The 18,512-nt window shown below is 46.2% G+C and overlaps 1 protein-coding gene and 1 pseudogene across 1 annotated transcript; both read left to right on the top strand.

Annotated features, from left to right (window-relative positions):
* The first annotated feature begins 2,217 nt into the window (after positions 1–2,217).
* On the top strand, positions 2,218–6,821 carry BTG2 (BTG anti-proliferation factor 2). Its single transcript, XM_034767311.1, has 2 exons — positions 2,218–2,445; positions 4,331–6,821. Exons 1-2 carry the CDS (start codon positions 2,289–2,291, stop codon positions 4,669–4,671), a joined length of 498 nt encoding a protein of 165 aa, XP_034623202.1. The 5' UTR covers positions 2,218–2,288; the 3' UTR covers positions 4,672–6,821.
* Positions 3,667–3,868, top strand: LOC117877520 (annotated as a pseudogene).
* Positions 6,822–18,512: the final 11,691 nt, after the last annotated feature.

Genomic DNA, 18,512 nt, shown 5'->3' with positions numbered 1-18,512 from the left:
TAAAGCAGCAAAACTCTCTAGTATAGGTGTGCCCGTACATTGTGTGGGCGTTAGGCTATACAGTCACAAAGGGGGTCCTGAACCTGATCCTCGTGGGGGCCTCTAGGCATTGCAGTAATATAAATAACCTCATCCCGCGCTATCCTTACTCCTATCTCACTTGCATCCATGTGCTTCTCTAAGCGTCACTGATTAAAAAAAATAGTCCTTTAAATGACTTTAATCTCTTGGTTTATTTCAAAGCCTACAAGGACAAATCTGGTTTGTAGCAAGAGATTTGCCTGATTCCTCGTACCCACTGATGAATGCAGTGGTAGATGGGTGGGGGAGGGTAGGACGCTGCTATTACTTTGTTCCACCTTCAGGCTAGCTTGACACTCAATTGGGTGATAATTTTTACGAGGATCCCAAAGCTTTCTGAAGCGAGGACAAGCACCAAACTTTAGGTTTGTACAAAACTACAGGAGATCAATTTTTTAAAATAAACTTGTTCTAAACAGAAACAAGATTTTAAAACATTCCCCCCATCCTGATTTGTTGTGTGAATGTTGCTGTGTGCTGTAGTGTTTGTAGTGTTACACTTCAGAAATGGCTGCATTTCAGTGGCAGGCAAAGAACGTATCTCCTGATCCTATAATGGTCTGATTCCACACAAACACGCACACATTCTGCAGTGGAGGCCTCCTGCAGATCTGATTGCATAGAAATGTGTTGTTGTTTTTTTTACATCAATTTTAACAAGAAAAATATAAAAACACTTTTGAATTGCCCCACCTGGTGCTTCAAATCCTCTCTGCTGAGAATGCCAATACGAGGTGTTAGGGATAATAATGTCTGATGTGATACTTACTCCATTGAGTCAAGTTCCTTGTGTGTATTTACTCTGGAACCTTTGAAATATCAGTCAATTTGTTAACTCTCAGTGGCTGATCAAAGCAGGCAAGGAAGGAGAGAAGGCCTGAAGTTGTATTAGGTTGGGTTCCTAAAAAAAATGAAACCCCAAATAACTAGTCACGGTTGAAAATGTTGGATTTAATATTATTCTTAATGCAAGTTTAGATTCTGGAGCAGTCATTGGGGAAAAGACCAACTCTTCACATATGCCAGCCTAATCCACCCATAGTGCATAACACCAGGTACCTCACAGGGATGTCTGAGAAGCTTAGTTGAATGAAGAATATTTGTTAAATGCTCTGAGACCCTCCCAGAAAACGTTGCTTTTGCCCAAGCTGTGTATCACAGCCATCTCTGTAACATCTAAATGCCTTTCCCCATGGAGAGGATTATCATTTATTTAAATGTATGCAAATACTAAAAAGCACCTCTGTCCATATGCTCCTGGCATCCTTGACATTAGTTGAAAATTAATAAGCACAGTTCAGGAGTCCAGAGCAAAATAATCCACTACCGGCAAGTCCAACAACTCAGAACAAAAGCCTATAGAGTTGCTAGTACAGAAGACTGGGAGTCAATTTCATATAATGGTACCTTGTATAAAGCAGTGATTCGCAACCCGGGGTACACATACCCCTGGGGGAACACAGAGGTTTTCTGGAGGTAAAGCGACTCATCTAGATAGTTGCCTAGTTTTACAACAGGCTACATAAAAAATACAAACTAAAGTTTCATACAAACAATGACTTGTTTATCCTGTTCTGTATACTATACACTGAAATGTAAGTATAATATTTATATTCCAACTGATTTATTTTGTCATTATAGGGTAAAAAGAGAACGCCAGCAATGTTGCAGTACTAGTGTGCTGTGGCACTTTAGTTTTATGTCTGGTTTTGAAGTGTAACTTGGGGGTACACAAGGCAAATCGGACTGCTGGAAGGGGTGCAGTCGTCTGGAAAGGGTGAGAGCCGCTAGTATAACTATAAAGGGCTTAATAACAATGCAAACGCCAGCGGGGTGACGCTGCGGTGCCAAGGCATTCCACGTGCCAGTCTTTTCCCTCCTCCTGCAGCCCCCCTACCAGGACAGACCCTAAAAATAGCCCCCCTGGAGCTCCCCCATCCCAGCTGCTATTGTCAGGCTCGCAGAGAGCCTGACTTTCCCAGCACCCACGTCACTCCTTCCACCCTGCTGAGGTCACACCATATTAGCATAGCAAAGCAGAGCCCCAGCCAATCAGAGGCCTGGCAGCTGCTGACGCCTGTCGGGGAAGGGGTATAAAGGATCCGGCTTCGCTGCTTCCCCTCTAATATCAGCCCGGAGCGGCCGGTGAATCGCTCCCCTCCTACACCAGAGCCTTAAAGGGGCCGCGCCGCCCTCAGAGCCCAACCATGAGCCAACGCTGGAGCGGAGTCAGCAGCCGGGCGGACATGGTGCCCGAGATCGCCGCCGCCGTGGGCTTCGTGTCCAGCCTGCTCCGGACCCGGGGCTGTGTCAGCGAGCATCAGCTGCATGTCTTCAGCGGGGCCCTGCAGGAGGCGCTCACAGGTGAGGTGGGGGGAGGATACACGCATGTTGCACCCCTAGAGAGAGTGGGGGGCACCCCATTGGGTGCTTGGGGCTCCCCCTCTTGTGCCCTAGAGGGCTCCCCCTCTTGTGCCCTATTGTGTGTGGGGACCTTGTATTCTAGTGGGGTGGGGGCTTATCCACTATATCTCCAACCTTTAGGACCCCATTCTCCCTGGTTTCAGAGTGGTAGCCGTGTTAGTCTGTATCAGTAAAAAGAACAGGAGTACTTGTGGCACCTTTAGAGACTAATAAATGTATTTGAGCATAAACTTTCATGGGTGTTCATTCTGTGCCACGTAAGCTTACAGTGCTGTAGGAATTGAATGTCCATTTGCTTTTTCACACCCCTCCCTTCCCCCTCTCCCCCCTTCAGCCCGTGTAAAGGTGTAACAATACAGGGATTACTACTGCTACCTCTTTTTGAGAGAACTTGAGTGTCCTAACCCGGAACAGTTAAACTCATCTGTGACGTGGGTGTCGTCCCCTTGGCACAAATACAGTTGTTAACACAAAACACAGTCCTTCTCCCCACCATCTGTGTCCCTATAACACAAGAAACTTCTTTGGTTGGGAGGGGGGGAAGCTGCATCCTTACATCAGGAGAAGGCAGGTCTGGAAGTGCCTCCTTGCTTTGCTGGGGTAAGGGGATCCGATGGAAACAGGCTCTTGATCTTTCTGCTGCTGGGAGTTGGAGCCCCTTCGTTTCAGCCACTGGGGTCTAGCATCTTGTTTAGTTATATTGGGTTTGCTCTGAAGTCTGCAGTAGTAAACTGAAAGGGACCCTTTGATTTGAGTGGGCTTTGGATCAGGCCAACTTTGTAGGGAGGGGAGACGTTTCCTCACTTGTCTCTGGGCTATGAGACATTAGGGCTCGGCTCTAGTTCCAGTTGAACATTGATGTGGCTTCAACTTGTTGCTAACCACCCCCTATAGAAGTTTGTTCCCCTCTAGTCTTTGTTGCACACTGCTGATGTTGGATTAGATGATATCTCCTGGAGTAAGACATGTGGGTTCGTGTTTTATTATCCTGACGTGGGAGCTGGCTTTGGGGTTTATCAAAACTAAATTCATGACACTACTTGTGGAGGAACTAGGGTGACCAGATGTCCTGATTTTTATAGGGACAGTCCTGATATTTGGGGCTTTTTCTTATATAGGTACCTATTACCCCACCCCCTGTCCTGATTTTTTTTTTTTTCCACACTTTCTATCTGGTCACTCTAGGAGGAGCTAAGATCAAAGTATAGTGTCTGTTCTTATCAGTTTAATATCTAATATGTCCTTTATTTGAGGACTGTATATTAAATTGATTTTTGAAACGGGGTGGACAGAGCAAGCTCCTATTCCATCCCCCTATGCATTGACCTGGTATTGCAGTGTCTCCAGGACCAGGGAAAAAAACAAACAAAAAAACCAAACCCTAAACATTGCTCATGTACCCTGGTGTTTGAGTTTGGTAATACTGCCCTAGCCCTACCAAGCCAAAGCTTTGCATGCATATGGACTGGCCTCCAAGGCAGGCAGTTACTGTACTGCCACACAATCACAAATCAGGAGATGGAAAATATCTGCTGGGTCCCGTTTCGTGTAGTCAGTTGTAGTTTCATTCCCTATAGTAGTAGAGCAGACTGACAGGACTGGTATAGTTAAGGTTAAAATAAGATCATTCTACTGATACATTTAGAGCTAGGATTCTTCAGGTAAGAGCAAACTGCTCACGTGTAAACATGTGAGGTACTTAAGAGGGGCCTCCACGTTTTTTGGGGAGACTATTTTATAGGCAGGGTGTTCTGCAAGTGCTTGTTATCCAGTTAGCTCCAGCAGGGTGTGCATGTCCACTTAGAAATTTCTTCTCTTCTTACAGAGCATTACAAACATCATTGGTTTCCCGAGAAACCCTTCAAAGGTTCTGGGTATCGCTGCATCCGAATCAATCACAAAATGGACCCCATTATCAGCAAAGCAGCTAGCCAGATCGGACTCAACCTCCAGCAGCTCTATCAGCTCCTGCCCAGTGAACTCACGCTCTGGGTGGACCCGTATGAGGTGTCTTACCGGATCGGTGAAGATGGCTCCATCTGTGTTTTGTATGAAGCAGCGGCGGCAACACCTGTGAGCTCCTATGGGATGCTCACCTGTAAAAACCAGATGATGTTGGGTCGCACGAGCCCTTCCAAAAACTACATGATGACTGTCTCCAGCTAAATGCTCCTATTGTTCTTACATCGCTAAGACATGGGCTACTGTATACCTCACTGGAGGATCTATTTTTGAATGAAGAGCTATTTATATTTTTTAAAAAAAGCAAGAAAATCCCAAATGAAATTTAAATATCAGACACTGCTCTGTAGCGAAGCAGTGTTAGGTGCCTTTTTTCTTTTTTAAAGCTGTTGCAAGCTTATGAGTTTTTATTATGAAGCCAATATCTACCTAGTTAGTGTTGAATGACAATTTGGGAGGGCGGACTTGCCTGTCTGGGCAGCTTGGGGTGGAGGAGCCGAAGGGGGTAGGGGGAAATACAGCATTTCTAAAGAGTATTTTTAACTATGGCGTAAGCGCTGAGCAACTGTGAATGAAAAGGCTAGAATACCTAGCGAGTGGGGCTTTTAAAGATAGTTGACTGGAGTGTCATGACCCACTGAGAAGTCTATTCTGGCCTTGATTGTCAATTTAAAAAAAAATCGCCTACTCATTACACTGATAAGGGGTTGCAATTTCATCACCTCTCTGCCCCCATTTCCCCCAACAAGCCTGAGCAATTTGTGGCCTAAAGTTTCTGATCCTTAATCAGTTTTGACTGAGCCCAATGTTCAGGATTTGGCCCTGAAACTGGTTGGTAGTTCCCAACACACATTTGTAATTCGCCGAAGTGCCAGACCAATGTGAATTGATCTACCTGCTGGGGAACACGTCTTTACCAGGACTTTCTGTTCACTGCCTTTTTACTGACCAACTGTCGCCCCTGCCAGTGACCCTATAAGAGGTGATTAAAAACACAAGGCACTTAAGACTCTATTTTTAATGAAACTTCCTCAGATTAGTTTCAAAGCACATTGGGTATTTTTTGCCTTCCTGTTTTGAACTGGCAAGTGATTTGCATAACTAGAGCTGTTCCTTTCCAGCCTTTTATGACTCAAGTTCTCAGACACTGTGCAATATATTTCCAGATCTTGGGCACTCTGGAAAAGGAAGGGGATTCCTCTTTGCCACAGTTCTTTTTCCCCCCCCCCCACCCCAACCTTTTAAAAATAAGATAATTAACTATTTTTGATCACTTCCCATGTGCAAACTTGGGTTCAGGCTTTTGTAGGGTTTTTACCAGTATTTGAACTCCTGAACTGGAAAACTTCCCTTCATACTGGGCATATCATTTAAAGGGCCCAATGGCCTGTGCTTATCCCCCACACAGTTTAATCATCACTAAAGAGATCTGACTTGTAAAGCTGAAGTTGCATCACACCAGCTGTAACTTCTCCGTCAGCAAAGCAGAAGTTAGAATGAAGCGCTCTAGAGCCTTTTGTGAGCTGAATTGTGCAATATTTTGTATCACAATGAAGGGAAATACATGGAAGCTTCTGTACTGTAAATTTCCCTTCCAAGAAAAGTCTCAGTTCAAAGTGCTGTGTGGGATCCTTCTGTCTTATCTGATGTCTTGATGAAAACATATGAGTGAACTATAAAGTTCCCAGAACAAACAACATTTGCTTTTCTACACTCCCTATACTTGGAATTTCCCAAATACTGGTACTTGGTTTGTTCATCAATGTGGTGTGATGAATGCAAATCTTATCTTTATATGCTCCACTCCCTCCCTCCTACTAAAAATAGTGCTTTTGAAAAAACCAAATTCCTACACTACTGTTCCAATCATGCCCCTTCTTTTCTATTCCTTTTTTTAAAGAAAATCCTACCAAATTTCATGCTGTTAACTCTGTGCCAGGGATTAGTATTAAGTTTTGTTTGCTTTAAAACCAACCTAATTCAGACAGAATCTTTTTTTTTTTTTTTTTTTTTTTTTTTTGTAGCTTGTTATATGTATAAGCTGTGAACTGAAGCGTGTTCTCTGTCTTCTCAAGCCTGTTGCAGAGCTGAAGAATTGTATCTTAGTGTCTGTTGGGTTTTCTCCTTTCTTTTTTTTTTTTTTTTTTTTTTTTTTTTTATTAAACTGAGCTGGACTGTTGAGCGGGACCTGCTTTGTATTTGGTGAAAATGGTAGGAAGTTTGTAAGCTATCTTTTGGGAAAGGGGAGGGAATAATACTAATTGTACAGTAGTGTTTTTATATACAAAATGTACAGATACACTCTCAAATGTACACTTTTGTTACTTTAATAAAAATGTAGCAATTCAAAAGAACTATGTTGTGCTGAGAAACTCATCTGTGCTGGTGGATTGTTCGCAAAAGGGCATTATGGTCTCCCCTAAATATTGAGTTCCAAAGACTCTGCACAGACTTAAAATCCACACTTGAAAAAGATCTGGATCAAAAGAGCTTCACACTCAATGATCTTAATAAAACCAAGCAAACCACAAAAATAGAAAATCTCCTAGGAAAAAGGACCAGGGCTGACCCACAGCCTGTTGAAGTCAGTGAAAAGATATCAGAGAGGTTTTGAATTGGGCACCAGTTCCCATCCAGAGTGCGCTGTGTTGCCAACTGGGTGTCCTTCCATTGCTGGAGGAAAGGGGTCATAAAGAACATAGAGGTTCAGGAAGCTATTCCACCTCCATTTTGATACTTGCACTGTGGTTAAAAATATGGAATTATAGAATGAGATGAGGTGTCCTCTTAGGTCTGTCCCCCTGCCACTGTGAAATGTCTAATGATGGCCCTTTGTTAGCATTGCAGTGGAGGATCCCAAATTACATGGTGCCCACAGAGCACCTGAGCAATCCCAGTAAACTATGTTCCATAAACCAGTATCCCTAAAGCTCGCTGTCATCCTTCCAAATGGACAAACCAGTAGACACTTTCTGACCGAAGTCCTAGAGAGATCATTGGCCGGAAAAGCCATTGATCCAGTCGCTCCAGTCCGTCGAAGCATCTGTAATGAAAATGGCAGCTAGAGTTGATTCAGTGCTGAAGGCTACCTTGGCCTGACTTCTCTCCAATATATACTGTCCATTCATTCACCTTTTGAGAGGTGGTTCTTCAGTGCATCATTCCCAAGGAATGGCTCCTGTAAGGAACTGTAAACTGTATTTAGGGAGGAGAGTCAAGCTGGAATGTTGAAGAGGCTGTTTGTGGTGTGGTTAAAATTGCCCCTGTTTTAGAACTGAAGCCCATTTAAATCAATTAAGACACTCCCATTGACTTTGATCTCCAACCCACTGACATCTCGAACATCAATGGGCTTTGAATGGGATCCTGTCATTACTTGTATTGTGGTAACACCTAGGACTACAGATCATGAACCCCCATCCCATTATGCTAGGTGTACAAACAGATAAAAAGATCATTGTTGCCCTTAAAATCTAAGGTAATGACAAAGGACCAACGCACAAGGAGATAACTTCGGTATCATGGATGCCAAGAGTTAGGTCAGCATAGGTGCTATGACACAGTGCTTCACTTGAAAGTCCCCCTTCAATAAACACTTACACCATATCTACACAACAGGCACTGTTGTGCCATAGCTCTGCTGCTGTAACGGAGCCTAGGCTAGGGTGACTAGACAGCAAGTGTGAAAAATTGGGACAGGGCGTGGGTGGGTGGGTGGGGGGATAATAGGAGCCTATATAAGAAAAAGACCCCAAAATCAGGACTGTCCCTATGAAATCAGGACATCTGCCACCCTAGCCTAGGCCCAGACTACAATGGTGAGAACTGAGGTTCTTACCCACGAAAGCTTATGCTCCCAATACTTCTGTTAGTCTTAAAGGTGCCACAGGACTCTCTGTTGCTCTTTCCATGGTTGTAGGCACTCCTTCTTCCTGATTGAGTCGCTAGGTCAAGGGAAGAATTCTTTAGTCAACCTAGCTGTGTCTATACTGGGGGTTAAGTCGGCATAGGTAGGGCATGCACAGGTGTGACATTTTCTCCCCCCCCCCCCAGTGCTGTAGCTATGTTGATGTAAGTTTTAAGTGTAGACTAGACCTTTAATTGCCCACTGCTTATGAAACGGGTTTTAAAAAGGAACAGCAGCCCTGTTCAGTTGCTGATTACTTAAGAGTATGTAGGTTCAAGGGTTCTATTTAGAGTGAGATGTCCGCCCTCTTAATGACCTAACTACATTCATCACCATTATACAAGGTTGTATTCTGCGTTTTCAGGTGACACGGTGACTCACTCCATTTTCTGTTGCAATCAAGATAAAAATACAGCTTTATGCAGCAGAGTGTTAGTAAGCAGTGAATGGTACTGCACCCCCACAGCAACCTGACTTCACATGGGATCACTTGCCCTTTAATAAGCCAGTATATGAATCTAAAATATTTGTATCTGCTTTGCAGTTCTCTTTTTGGTAGAGTCATTAAAAGTGGGACCATACAGAGGATGTTTTGATGGAGTTTAGCAACTGAATCTGAACTTGGGCAAAGATGAACTATGTATGCGTTCACCTACCCCAGGGCCTTTTGAGACTCAGGAAAGCATTTCGGTCCCATTATAATACCACCTCTTATACAGCGCTTTCCATCAGGAGATCTCAAAGCACTTGACAAGGTCAGTATAATGATCCCCATTTTACAGATGAGGAAACCAAGGCACAGAGAAGTGAAGTGACTTTTCCAGGGCACTAGCAAACCAGGGGCAGAGCTAGGAATTGAACCCAGGTTTCCATTTCTACTAGGCCAAACCTGTCTCCCTCCCTCATTAACAGAATTCTTTCCTGTCCCAGGGATAGGGAACGACACTGCGAGTCAGGAAATTTGGGTTCATTTCAGTGACTTAACCTTTGTAGCGCCCTGTTAGGTCTGTGGCTGAAAAGCCGTGTGTAAGTGCTAACTGAAGTGTGTTTAAATGTATGTCCCCCTTTGGTGTGGAGTTTCTTTAAATGGAATAAATATTACTCTTATTTTTTCATTAATGCTATTGAGAGATCCTTGCGGTTAGGAAGACAGACATAAGATGGACTGAGGAGATCTGAGAAGAGAATTTTGCCCATTCTATAGTAGAAGTTTGCCAGACTAAACTATTGTGGGAGTCTCCCTGTTTTTCTGCTTGGCTGGATGTGGTTTGTATCTATAGACAAGGCTTGAAAAAGCACTAGGGTGACCAGATGTCCCGATTTTATAGGGACAGTCCTGATTTGGGGTATTTTTCTTATATAGGCTCCTATTACCCCCCCCCCCACACACACACACACCCTGTCCCAATTTTTCACATTTGCTGTCTGGTCACCCTAACAAGCACCCACACGGCTGGTGCAAGCCATATAGCTCTAACCGGTGAGACAAAAAGAGCTGGCAGGAGCTGCGTTGAGCCTATCTCAGCTGGAACAGTGCTTTTTGCACATCTTACAATAACACCAACAGGGCTCCTTAATCAGCTCTCTCCTCCCCTGCCAGATTGAAGCAGACTGTATAAAAGATCTTAAGTCAATAAGAAAAACACTGTTTAATCAGGGCAACCTTTTCCCTGCAGAAATCTGGACTCAGTTTTTACTGAAGCTTTTTGGGGTGGGTGTCGCTGTAAATCCACAATAATGCATCTGGGGTCTATTTTGTTTTTTGTACAGAGGGATTTGTCCATAAACAAGGGTGTATGCCCGCCTCTGCGTTGACATCTGAGAGCTAAGCCCTTTGCCCCATAAACCTGGCTGTAAACTTCCTCCTCCAATGAGGAAGGCCAGTTCATAACTCTTGCTAGCTGGGTACATGCTGCTAATTCCTTGGCATCTCTCAGCTCAGCAGAGAGGGGGGTAAGGTTATGCGCTTCAGGACAAATTCAGGGCTCAAACATAGAGGCGCTCTCTCTGTGTGATCTCCACATAGGAATCACTTCGGGGCTGAAGTGCAGCCACCTCTGGTGTGGAGGACAGCAGCTAGCACACAATGAGGAAGATAAAACTAGCATACAAAAGCACAATGGTAAATTCCTTCTCTCTCTCTCTCTCTCGTAATGGGCTTTTAATGTAGATTTTATTAATATCTACGTACCTCTGTGGCTTCCATGATTTATTTATACTACAGTAGCACTTAGCAGCTGCATTCAGGATCCCATTGCTCTAACACACTGTCCATGCACAATGTATAGTATCTGAGTGCCTCACAAAACAGCAATTCGTTTATTCTCATAAATCCCCCCGTGAGGAAGGGAAACAACCTCTTTGTACCTCAATTCCCCATCTGTAAAATGGGCATAAGTGACTTGCCCAAGGTCACGCAGAGGGAGCTTGTGGTAAAGCAAGGAACTAAACGTAGATCTCTCAAGTCTGCAGTCCAATGCCTTAACCACAAGACTATCTTTCCTCCACCGCTCTGCTCCTTTGGAAAGATTAAGAACTGAATAGGACCCTTCTGGGCTATGAATGCAGGGAGTGAAAGAGTTGCAGATCTGGCTGTCCTTGGGGAGGTAGTGCAGTAACAAGCTTTTCCCCATCGCTGCAGTATTGGCCTAGTGGCGGGTTCCGGTTGGGCGCATAGCCCGGCTTCTGGCACGTTTGGGCTGGGAATGTTTTGACATGGTTGCTGGGGGTTTAATCCTCCCAGGCAGGCTGCTGGTGAAGGCGTCAGCTGTTTTGTTCTGTTTTTTCCCCTCCAGCAGCTGGCGGGGGACAGAAGTGAAACTAAGAGCTGCAGGGCCCTCTGCCCTAGCCGGGCTGTTTCCCGGAGAAGGCACTCAGCCTCCAGGTGCTTCCTGCACTGTCTTTGTTTTCTGATTGGGCTTGGGGGAGGGAGGGAAAGGGAGCTCTCTATTTTGGCGCTGCAGAGACCAATCAGGCAGCAGCGTGGGTGAAGCTGTGAGCTCTTGTATCTGGGGAGACGTGGCTGCGGCCTGAAACCGACTTGTAACACCTGCCTCCCCGAGCCATGGAGGCGGAGAGGAGAGGAAGCCTGGTGCAGGCTCAGCGCTCCTCATTTGCCCACAGGCGCTCAGGAGTGGGTGGTGTTTTACCGGGAGATTCCAGGATCAGAAAAGTGCATGAATCACACTGCCTGTCTCCTCGAGAATAGATTCCAGAATCAGATAGGGAGGCAGATCAGCAGAATCCCAGTGCATACGCTATGCCTTGTGCCACTAGTGTGGGTGGGCAAAGCCCCTGTTTGCACCAAGAGAGCTTTCTCCGACTGGAAACGGAGGTGTCGACTGCTCTGGTGCATATAGCAGCTTTGTATAGTTCCAGTAGGAGGTGACTGGAATCAGGGCAAATGCCAAGGGCGGTCAAGGGCTGTGTTGTAGTCATAGAGTTCAAGGTGGAAAGGGATCAGCTAGCCTGACCTCCTGAACGTCACAGACCACCAGGTAGTTCCTGTACAATGCATACCAATAGTGCTGGCTTCCCCCAGTTTCCTTGCGGGGCCCAAATATGCTCAGCATTGAGAGCGTGCAAATTGATGCCCCCCCATGACTGGTAGAGATGGGTCCTGAACCAAATTTCATCACAGTTGGAACAAGCTTGGACTGTGACCCAGACTTTGCATCTGGTCCTCTATCTACAATGGACCTAACCAAACCCCTCACTCACTTGAATGTTGACAGAAGGCCAGATCCAGGTGTTGACTTGGCACTTGGGGTCATGTCTATTCTTACAAATCCTTTGAATTTTACAGTCCTTATAAAGGCTCCTTTGGCCCCAGTCTCCCACTGCGCCTCTCCCTAAGTGATCCTCCATTCAGTGCCATTTTGTAAGCTAGCGGCTGGATGTCTACTCTAGTGTGCGTACACACAGTGAGCTTGAGTAGGTCAAAGCCAAATGGCCAACCCAGAGTGTAAGCTCTTTGGGGCAGGGACCATCATTTTGTTCTGTGTTTGTACAGCACCTAGCACAGTGGGGTCCCGGCCCATGACTAGGGCTGCTCGGTGCTACCGTGACACGCAAAATAACTAATTTGTTTCAAGTTTTTAGTTTTGGCTCTAGAGAAACCTTGCTATGAGTGAAGTTGAGCTGTGGAAAATATGACTTGAAGAGGGTCAGCTATATTTATGCAGATACAAGCATATGTGTACACATACACACCAGAAATGCACACCCACGCACCCCGTTCTCTTCTACATGCTAATGTAAATGCTTTGTGTTCTTTCTCGGTTCTTTCCTTGGGCTTGGTCTAACTGGAAGAATTCCAAGACCAGAACTGAACAGACTGAAGCGTTGTTTAATGCTAACAAAAAGTCCCCCATGAACAACCGCAAAACCTTCCAGCCACTGAGCAGCACAGCACCTTCCTTCAGCTCATTGTCTGCTCGCTTCCTTTCACACAGCCACACGAGGTGGAGAGCACACAACATGCGCTGTGGCCGGAGGCTCTGAGAGGTGCAAGCTCTCTCTTGTTTATTAAAAAAAAAATATTAAAAACGGGGAGGAAAAAATATAATAAATGTCCCCGGGTCGGAAGAAAGTAGGCAACTGTCTCCATTACGCTTCCTGAAACACGGGCACGTCCCACAGAGAACAATGAAGCCGGGAGGCGTCCTTCTCCCTTGCGTCACTCGATGCCTCGGCCCGTGTGAAGGAGGCGGAATGGTACCAAGTGACGTTCCCCCTCCGAACAGAAGGACACACTCAAAAAGCTGATGACAAACCTGGCTCAGTGGTGGGCCAGGGCTGGGCTCAGAGAGCAGCATTCCTGCTCAGGCTAGGGGCAGAAAGCGTCTCTCACTTTGTGTACATAAAGCGCCTAGCGCCCGATCTCGGCTCAGGCCTCTCTAATATAGACAATAGAGGCTGGTGACACACACCCATATCATATATGAGAATGTCTCTTTCCCTTCCCACCCTTTTTTCCTGTTTAGATTGTAAGCTCTTTGGGTCAGGGACTGTCTCTCCCTATGTGTCTGTACGGCGCCTTGCTCAATGGGGCCCTGATCCCAGCTGGGGTCTCTTAGTGCTACCGTAATACACATAATAAACAATAATCCTTCTATTCGCCACCAAAAAATAGGCATGTGTAGGTGTGCGGGAGATCCTGTAAAGTGAAAAAAGAACAGGAGTACTTGTGGCACCTTAGAGACTAACACATTTATTAGAGCATAAGCTTTCGTGGGCTACTGCCCACTTCTTCGGATGCCTATCAAAGTGATATGTAAAGTGTAATACTGTAAAGTGAGTATTTGAGGTCCATGGAAAAGAAACACTTGGCTAGGCCCAGAGTGTTCTCCGTAGAACGTTCAAAGGCTGACGGGCGTGCGCTGGCAGAGCGCACAAAGGCTGTGAGCGCGTGGTCAAGGGAGTCCCAAGAGACCGACAGATGGGCTCCCTTGGGAGTGACTCTCAGTTTCTTTTTTGTCTCCCTCTGAGTGCCCTGACAGCACAATTCCCGCCCCCCCTCCCCAAGCGCTCCTCCGGGGCCCGTCTGCGGCATTCTCATTTATGACCTGTTGTGGGATAAAAGTGGTTCGTTTGCGGCGGCACGCAACCAGTGCTCGGGGGCAACTGTTGCCATCTGTCTAGTGGGGGATGTTGCGAGGGGTGGGGGGAGCTGGGAAGGGTGGCGGTGGTGGGGAGCGGGAGGTTATGTTTTGTGTCTCCTTTCAGGCAATGCTAAGCTTGCACCTTTTGTTTCTCACGGGGCTGGGGGAGCTTGGGAGAAAAGTGGCCTCTCTTTGTTTGTTCATTACACAGGTCAGGGCAGAACTTGCATCTCTAGCCGGGGGGATTTGCATGCTGATTCCCTATTCGGAGGAATCTGTCAAAGCTGAACAACCTAATGGCAACCCCCCGCCCACACCCACCCCGTACCCTACCCCAAATAGCCCTCTGTGGGAGAGGGAGTAGTCCGGGCATGTCCCACGCTGAGCCAGCCTGATAGGGAAAGCAGCTCTCTGATCCTATCTCTGTCTCTTTCCTGCAATGATTGCGGCTGTGGGGGCTGCAAATGATGGATGGACTCTGCACCTCCCCTCCCATGAGGAGTGCTGTGTTTATGGAGTTATTCCTCCACCCGCCCCCTGCCTTGCCCTCTTTCATGGTTGGGAGGGAGTGGGATAGGATGGGGGAAGGGGAGAAATGTAGCCTAAACAGCTGCATTGCTGGACTAGACCAGCCCTGATCATGCTGGCTGCTTTCTCTCCTCGCGGGGAATGTCAAGGGGACAGGACATACAGGAGACCTGCACAGATCAGCCCACACGGCTTTCATTCACCTGGGCTGTGCGGGGTCACAGGCGCAGCTAATCATTCAGAGAGCTCCGAGGTGGGTTGGCCAGTGGTGATAGTGGAGAGAAAGTGGCTGAAGCATAAGTAGCCTGCATTCACCCCACAGGGTGTTCTAGATCTGCCTCTCTTACAATGGTGCTCCTGTATGAGACGGGTGTCAAGTGGACTGTCAATCTCATGGGAATTGTTTTTTTGTTTCTTGCCTGGTTTTTGCACTCTGAGGTGTGGCTGTCGGGTCCTTAGCCAGTCAGGCTCTACTGAGCCACCGCTCTGGGCCCATCCCTGGCCAGCTCTGATCTGCTGTTCCAGTGAGTTGAGTGGTTGTGTGTTTCAGGCTAAGAACTGGACAGACAAATTGCCTGGGACTGAGATGAATGAACCAGGTGCTGAGTATTCACAGCCACACACCTCAGGAGCTTGGACTCAAGATGTGGATGCTGAGTGCTATGTACATCATGGTGGCAAGGACTTTTTCCTCCTGTCCTACTCATCACGAGACAGTTACCACTCTGGGGCTAAACCCGGCTTGTCTGCAGCCTCTGGAGGTGGCTGTGACTAAGAATATATTGGCCTTGCTACCCTGAGCATTCCTCACAGCTTAGCATGGGCCTCTTTGGGACGATAAGGTTCCCAATTTGCCCTGTGCGCAGTGCCACTGTTGGTGTCCCGTCCCTCTGGAAAGGCAAAGGAGTGGTTCAGGTTTCTCCCACCAGGCAGACATGAATGTCGTGGTCTATACTGATTGCTTAGGAAAGCAGGCTAAGGTGTGGCAGATGGACAGGGAGTGAACAGGGGCCTCAGCTAAAGAACATCTAGAATTCACATATGCAGGCCGAGCAAAACCAGAGAATTCAGCGTTCAGGCAGCTGCCTGACATCTCTCTGCACGTCATGTCTGGGTACTATCCCCTCCTCCATGCTCACACTCCTCAGGGGTACCCAACAGACAGGCCCTTTTCATCTGTATACAATGCGGTGGACCTGAAGGGTGACATTGGCATTCAAACGCCATTGACTCCTTAACATCTCTGGTGGGTGCAAATATGGTGGTGGATTTTGTGATCCCCACACCTGCGGGCAAGGAATGGGACCACGATCCAGCCATTCATTCTTCATAGGCAAGCCACCAGGTGGAAACAACTCTCGGGTCACTGCTAAGGTTTGAACGGATGACCTGGAGGCAATAGGCTTTGCTGTCCATTCCTGATGCCCAGAACACCCAGCCCGGCTGTTTAAAAATGTCCTGGAGGTAAGAGTCCAACAAACTTGTGCTAATGCCAGTCCTCTTTGTGCTTCCGTTGGCGCCCAGCACTGTAATAACTCAGCTCTGTAGGGACTGAGGCTCCCTTTGGCTTTTCTATTGTGTGAGTACAAACGCTCCTTTAGGGACGTCTAGAAAACGTGTTCCTGGGAATATTTAATATGCCACAATGTCAACAAACCCGTATTATGTCCCAGGGCATCTCCAGCTGGCAGATAAAGGCTAAGGCACAGCTGAGATGTTTTTATTTTAGTGCTGGGAACATTTCTCCTCCGACAATGCTCTTTTCCCCAGACGTTTATTTCTATTATATCAAACGATTAAATAAAAAAGCGAAAGCACTAAATTAAAGCAGAGTAGCTAGTCTTACTGATTCATTCACGGCATTGTTAATTAATAGGCTTTGGTTGAGCCAGAAAATAGGCTACCTTGCTTATTCAAAAGAGTAAGGGCCAATTTCCTCCTGTTCCAACAGGGAAAATCTTCAATGGGATTAGCTTGAATTTGACCCAGTGTGATTGTGAACAAAGTTTTGTTGAAGTTTTCTCTGAGATGAAGCACTGACCTAGTGGTTGGAGTAGGTGACCGGCGTTCAAAATGCTTGGGTTCTATTCTTAACTCTACCACACACATGCTAGTTACTCACACGCTCTGGTCCTCAGTTTATCCATCTGTAAAACAGGGTTAACTTTTCCCCTGTCTACCCATTTGAGGTTTCATTTATTAATGTTTGAAAAGTGCATTGAAATCCTCCGGTTGAAGGTGCTGCTGATATTGAAAGTATTTATTATTAACAGCAGAAATGGTGAAATAAAGGTCTTTCTGTCTAGATACTTGTATGGCCGCCATCAATGTAGTATCTGAGTGCCACCCACCCATCTGATTGACTAATACTGATTTCAGTCATTCAGCTGTTAGTTCACAGATTGTTTGTTTTTCCTTTACAAATGATTGGCAAACAGTGTTTTCTGTGGAATTCCTAGAACATCCAGTCTCCTGTCCCCCACATCCCTGCCTGTGACAGCGCTCTCTCTCTCTCTCTCTCTCTCTCACACACACACACACACACACACACACACACACAGAGAGAGAGAGAGAGAGAGAGACAGACAGACAGACAGACAGACAGAAGGAAGAGGAGGGGATTAGCTGTCAGAAACAAATCTTCCCCAACTGAGCTGGTCTTTTGACCAGTTGAGAGAGCATCCTCCTTGTTTTAGTCTTGTCACAAGCTCGCTTCTCCTCTAGGTTGGGTAGAAGCCAACAAAAACGTTCAGGGTAACTTTAAATAGGAGAAGGAATGGAATAAGCTGTCCAGCCCACACACACTCATACACTTATCACCCAGAGAGAACAAGCTTTAAACAACTCAGCTGATGTCTCAAACTGGGAAATCTTAGGGTATGCTGGAACATATTAGTACAGTATGTTTTATAGGGCATCAGGTCCGGACATGCAGAGTTAGAATGTTAGAATGCTAGCTCATGTTAGGACATAACAGATCAGGTCAGGACATGACTCATTAGATGGGGTGTAGTGTCTACAGTAACCATGCTTCATGCAACAAAGTGTGTCTGACAGAGGCTGGCGTATGATGCACATCACATCAGGTGATTTTTTTGGCAGGGGGAGGAATAAATAGCATTTTTGGAGGAAAGGTGGGGGCGGGCATTGATTCTAAGAAGGGATCTGTTGCCAGCAAAAATAAAACCCCACGGCCTCGTGGGTGGGTGTATTCAGAATATCCCTTTATTTGTGCAGTGCAAAGCAAGCAGACACTTTCTACCTTCAGGCCTTTGACTGTGCGAGTGGGACCTGTGGGACAGAAGCGCTGGGGTTGCATTTCGATTTGGTGTGAAACAGTGTCACTATTTTTGTGGCTCAGCATGCATACATCTTGTATTAACCTCTGGGTTCTGCAGCTGGGGGCTCATTTGCAAAAACCCACTGGAATCATAGCTTGTTGGAAATACTGTTTGGCCCCCTTTCTTTACTGGTATGCTGCACTTCTAGAGCATCTTTCACCTAAGGATGTCAAAGCGCTCTGCAATCATTGATTAATCAACCCTCCCAAACCTGCTGCAGTATTATCCCCATTTTAAAGATGGAGAAACTGAGGCATGAAGAGTTGAAGTGATTTATCCAAGGTCACACAGCAGGACACTTGATTCCCATTCCCACACTCTGACTCCTGTATCATGCTCCCACTTACTCATGTATGAAGTGATATGGTATTTGCTATCTGGTGGCTTGGACGTTTGGCACTCAAAGGCTGATGACCAGTGACACTAATTTTCAATGATATCAGAAACTGTTATTGGTAGTATTACAATAGACTCTAGACACACCGTTTTATACAAACATATAAGTCAGCTCTGAAGCTGATTGGAGTCAATGGGAGTCTTTCAATGGGCTTTGGATCAGACCAAGAGTGCGAGACAGTCCCTGCCCTAAAGAACTTACAATCTAAACAGACAAGGGAGACCAAAGGTTGAAGGGAGAACAGAGGAGGGAAGTGACTTCCCCAAGAT

Source organism: Trachemys scripta, chromosome 4 (assembly GCF_013100865.1).
Source record: "Trachemys scripta elegans isolate TJP31775 chromosome 4, CAS_Tse_1.0, whole genome shotgun sequence".
NCBI classification, from domain to species: Eukaryota; Metazoa; Chordata; order Testudines; family Emydidae; genus Trachemys; species Trachemys scripta.
This window is presented reverse-complemented; position numbering and strand designations above follow the sequence as displayed.

Coding starts and splice junctions, on each gene's coding strand:
- BTG2 (XM_034767311.1), top strand. CDS start 2,289: ATGAGCCAACGCTGGAGCGGAGTCAGCAGCCGGGCGGACATGGTGCCC. Junction 2,446..4,330: donor CCTGCAGGAGGCGCTCACAG/GTGAGGTGGGGG, acceptor CTCTTCTTACAG/AGCATTACAAACATCATTGG.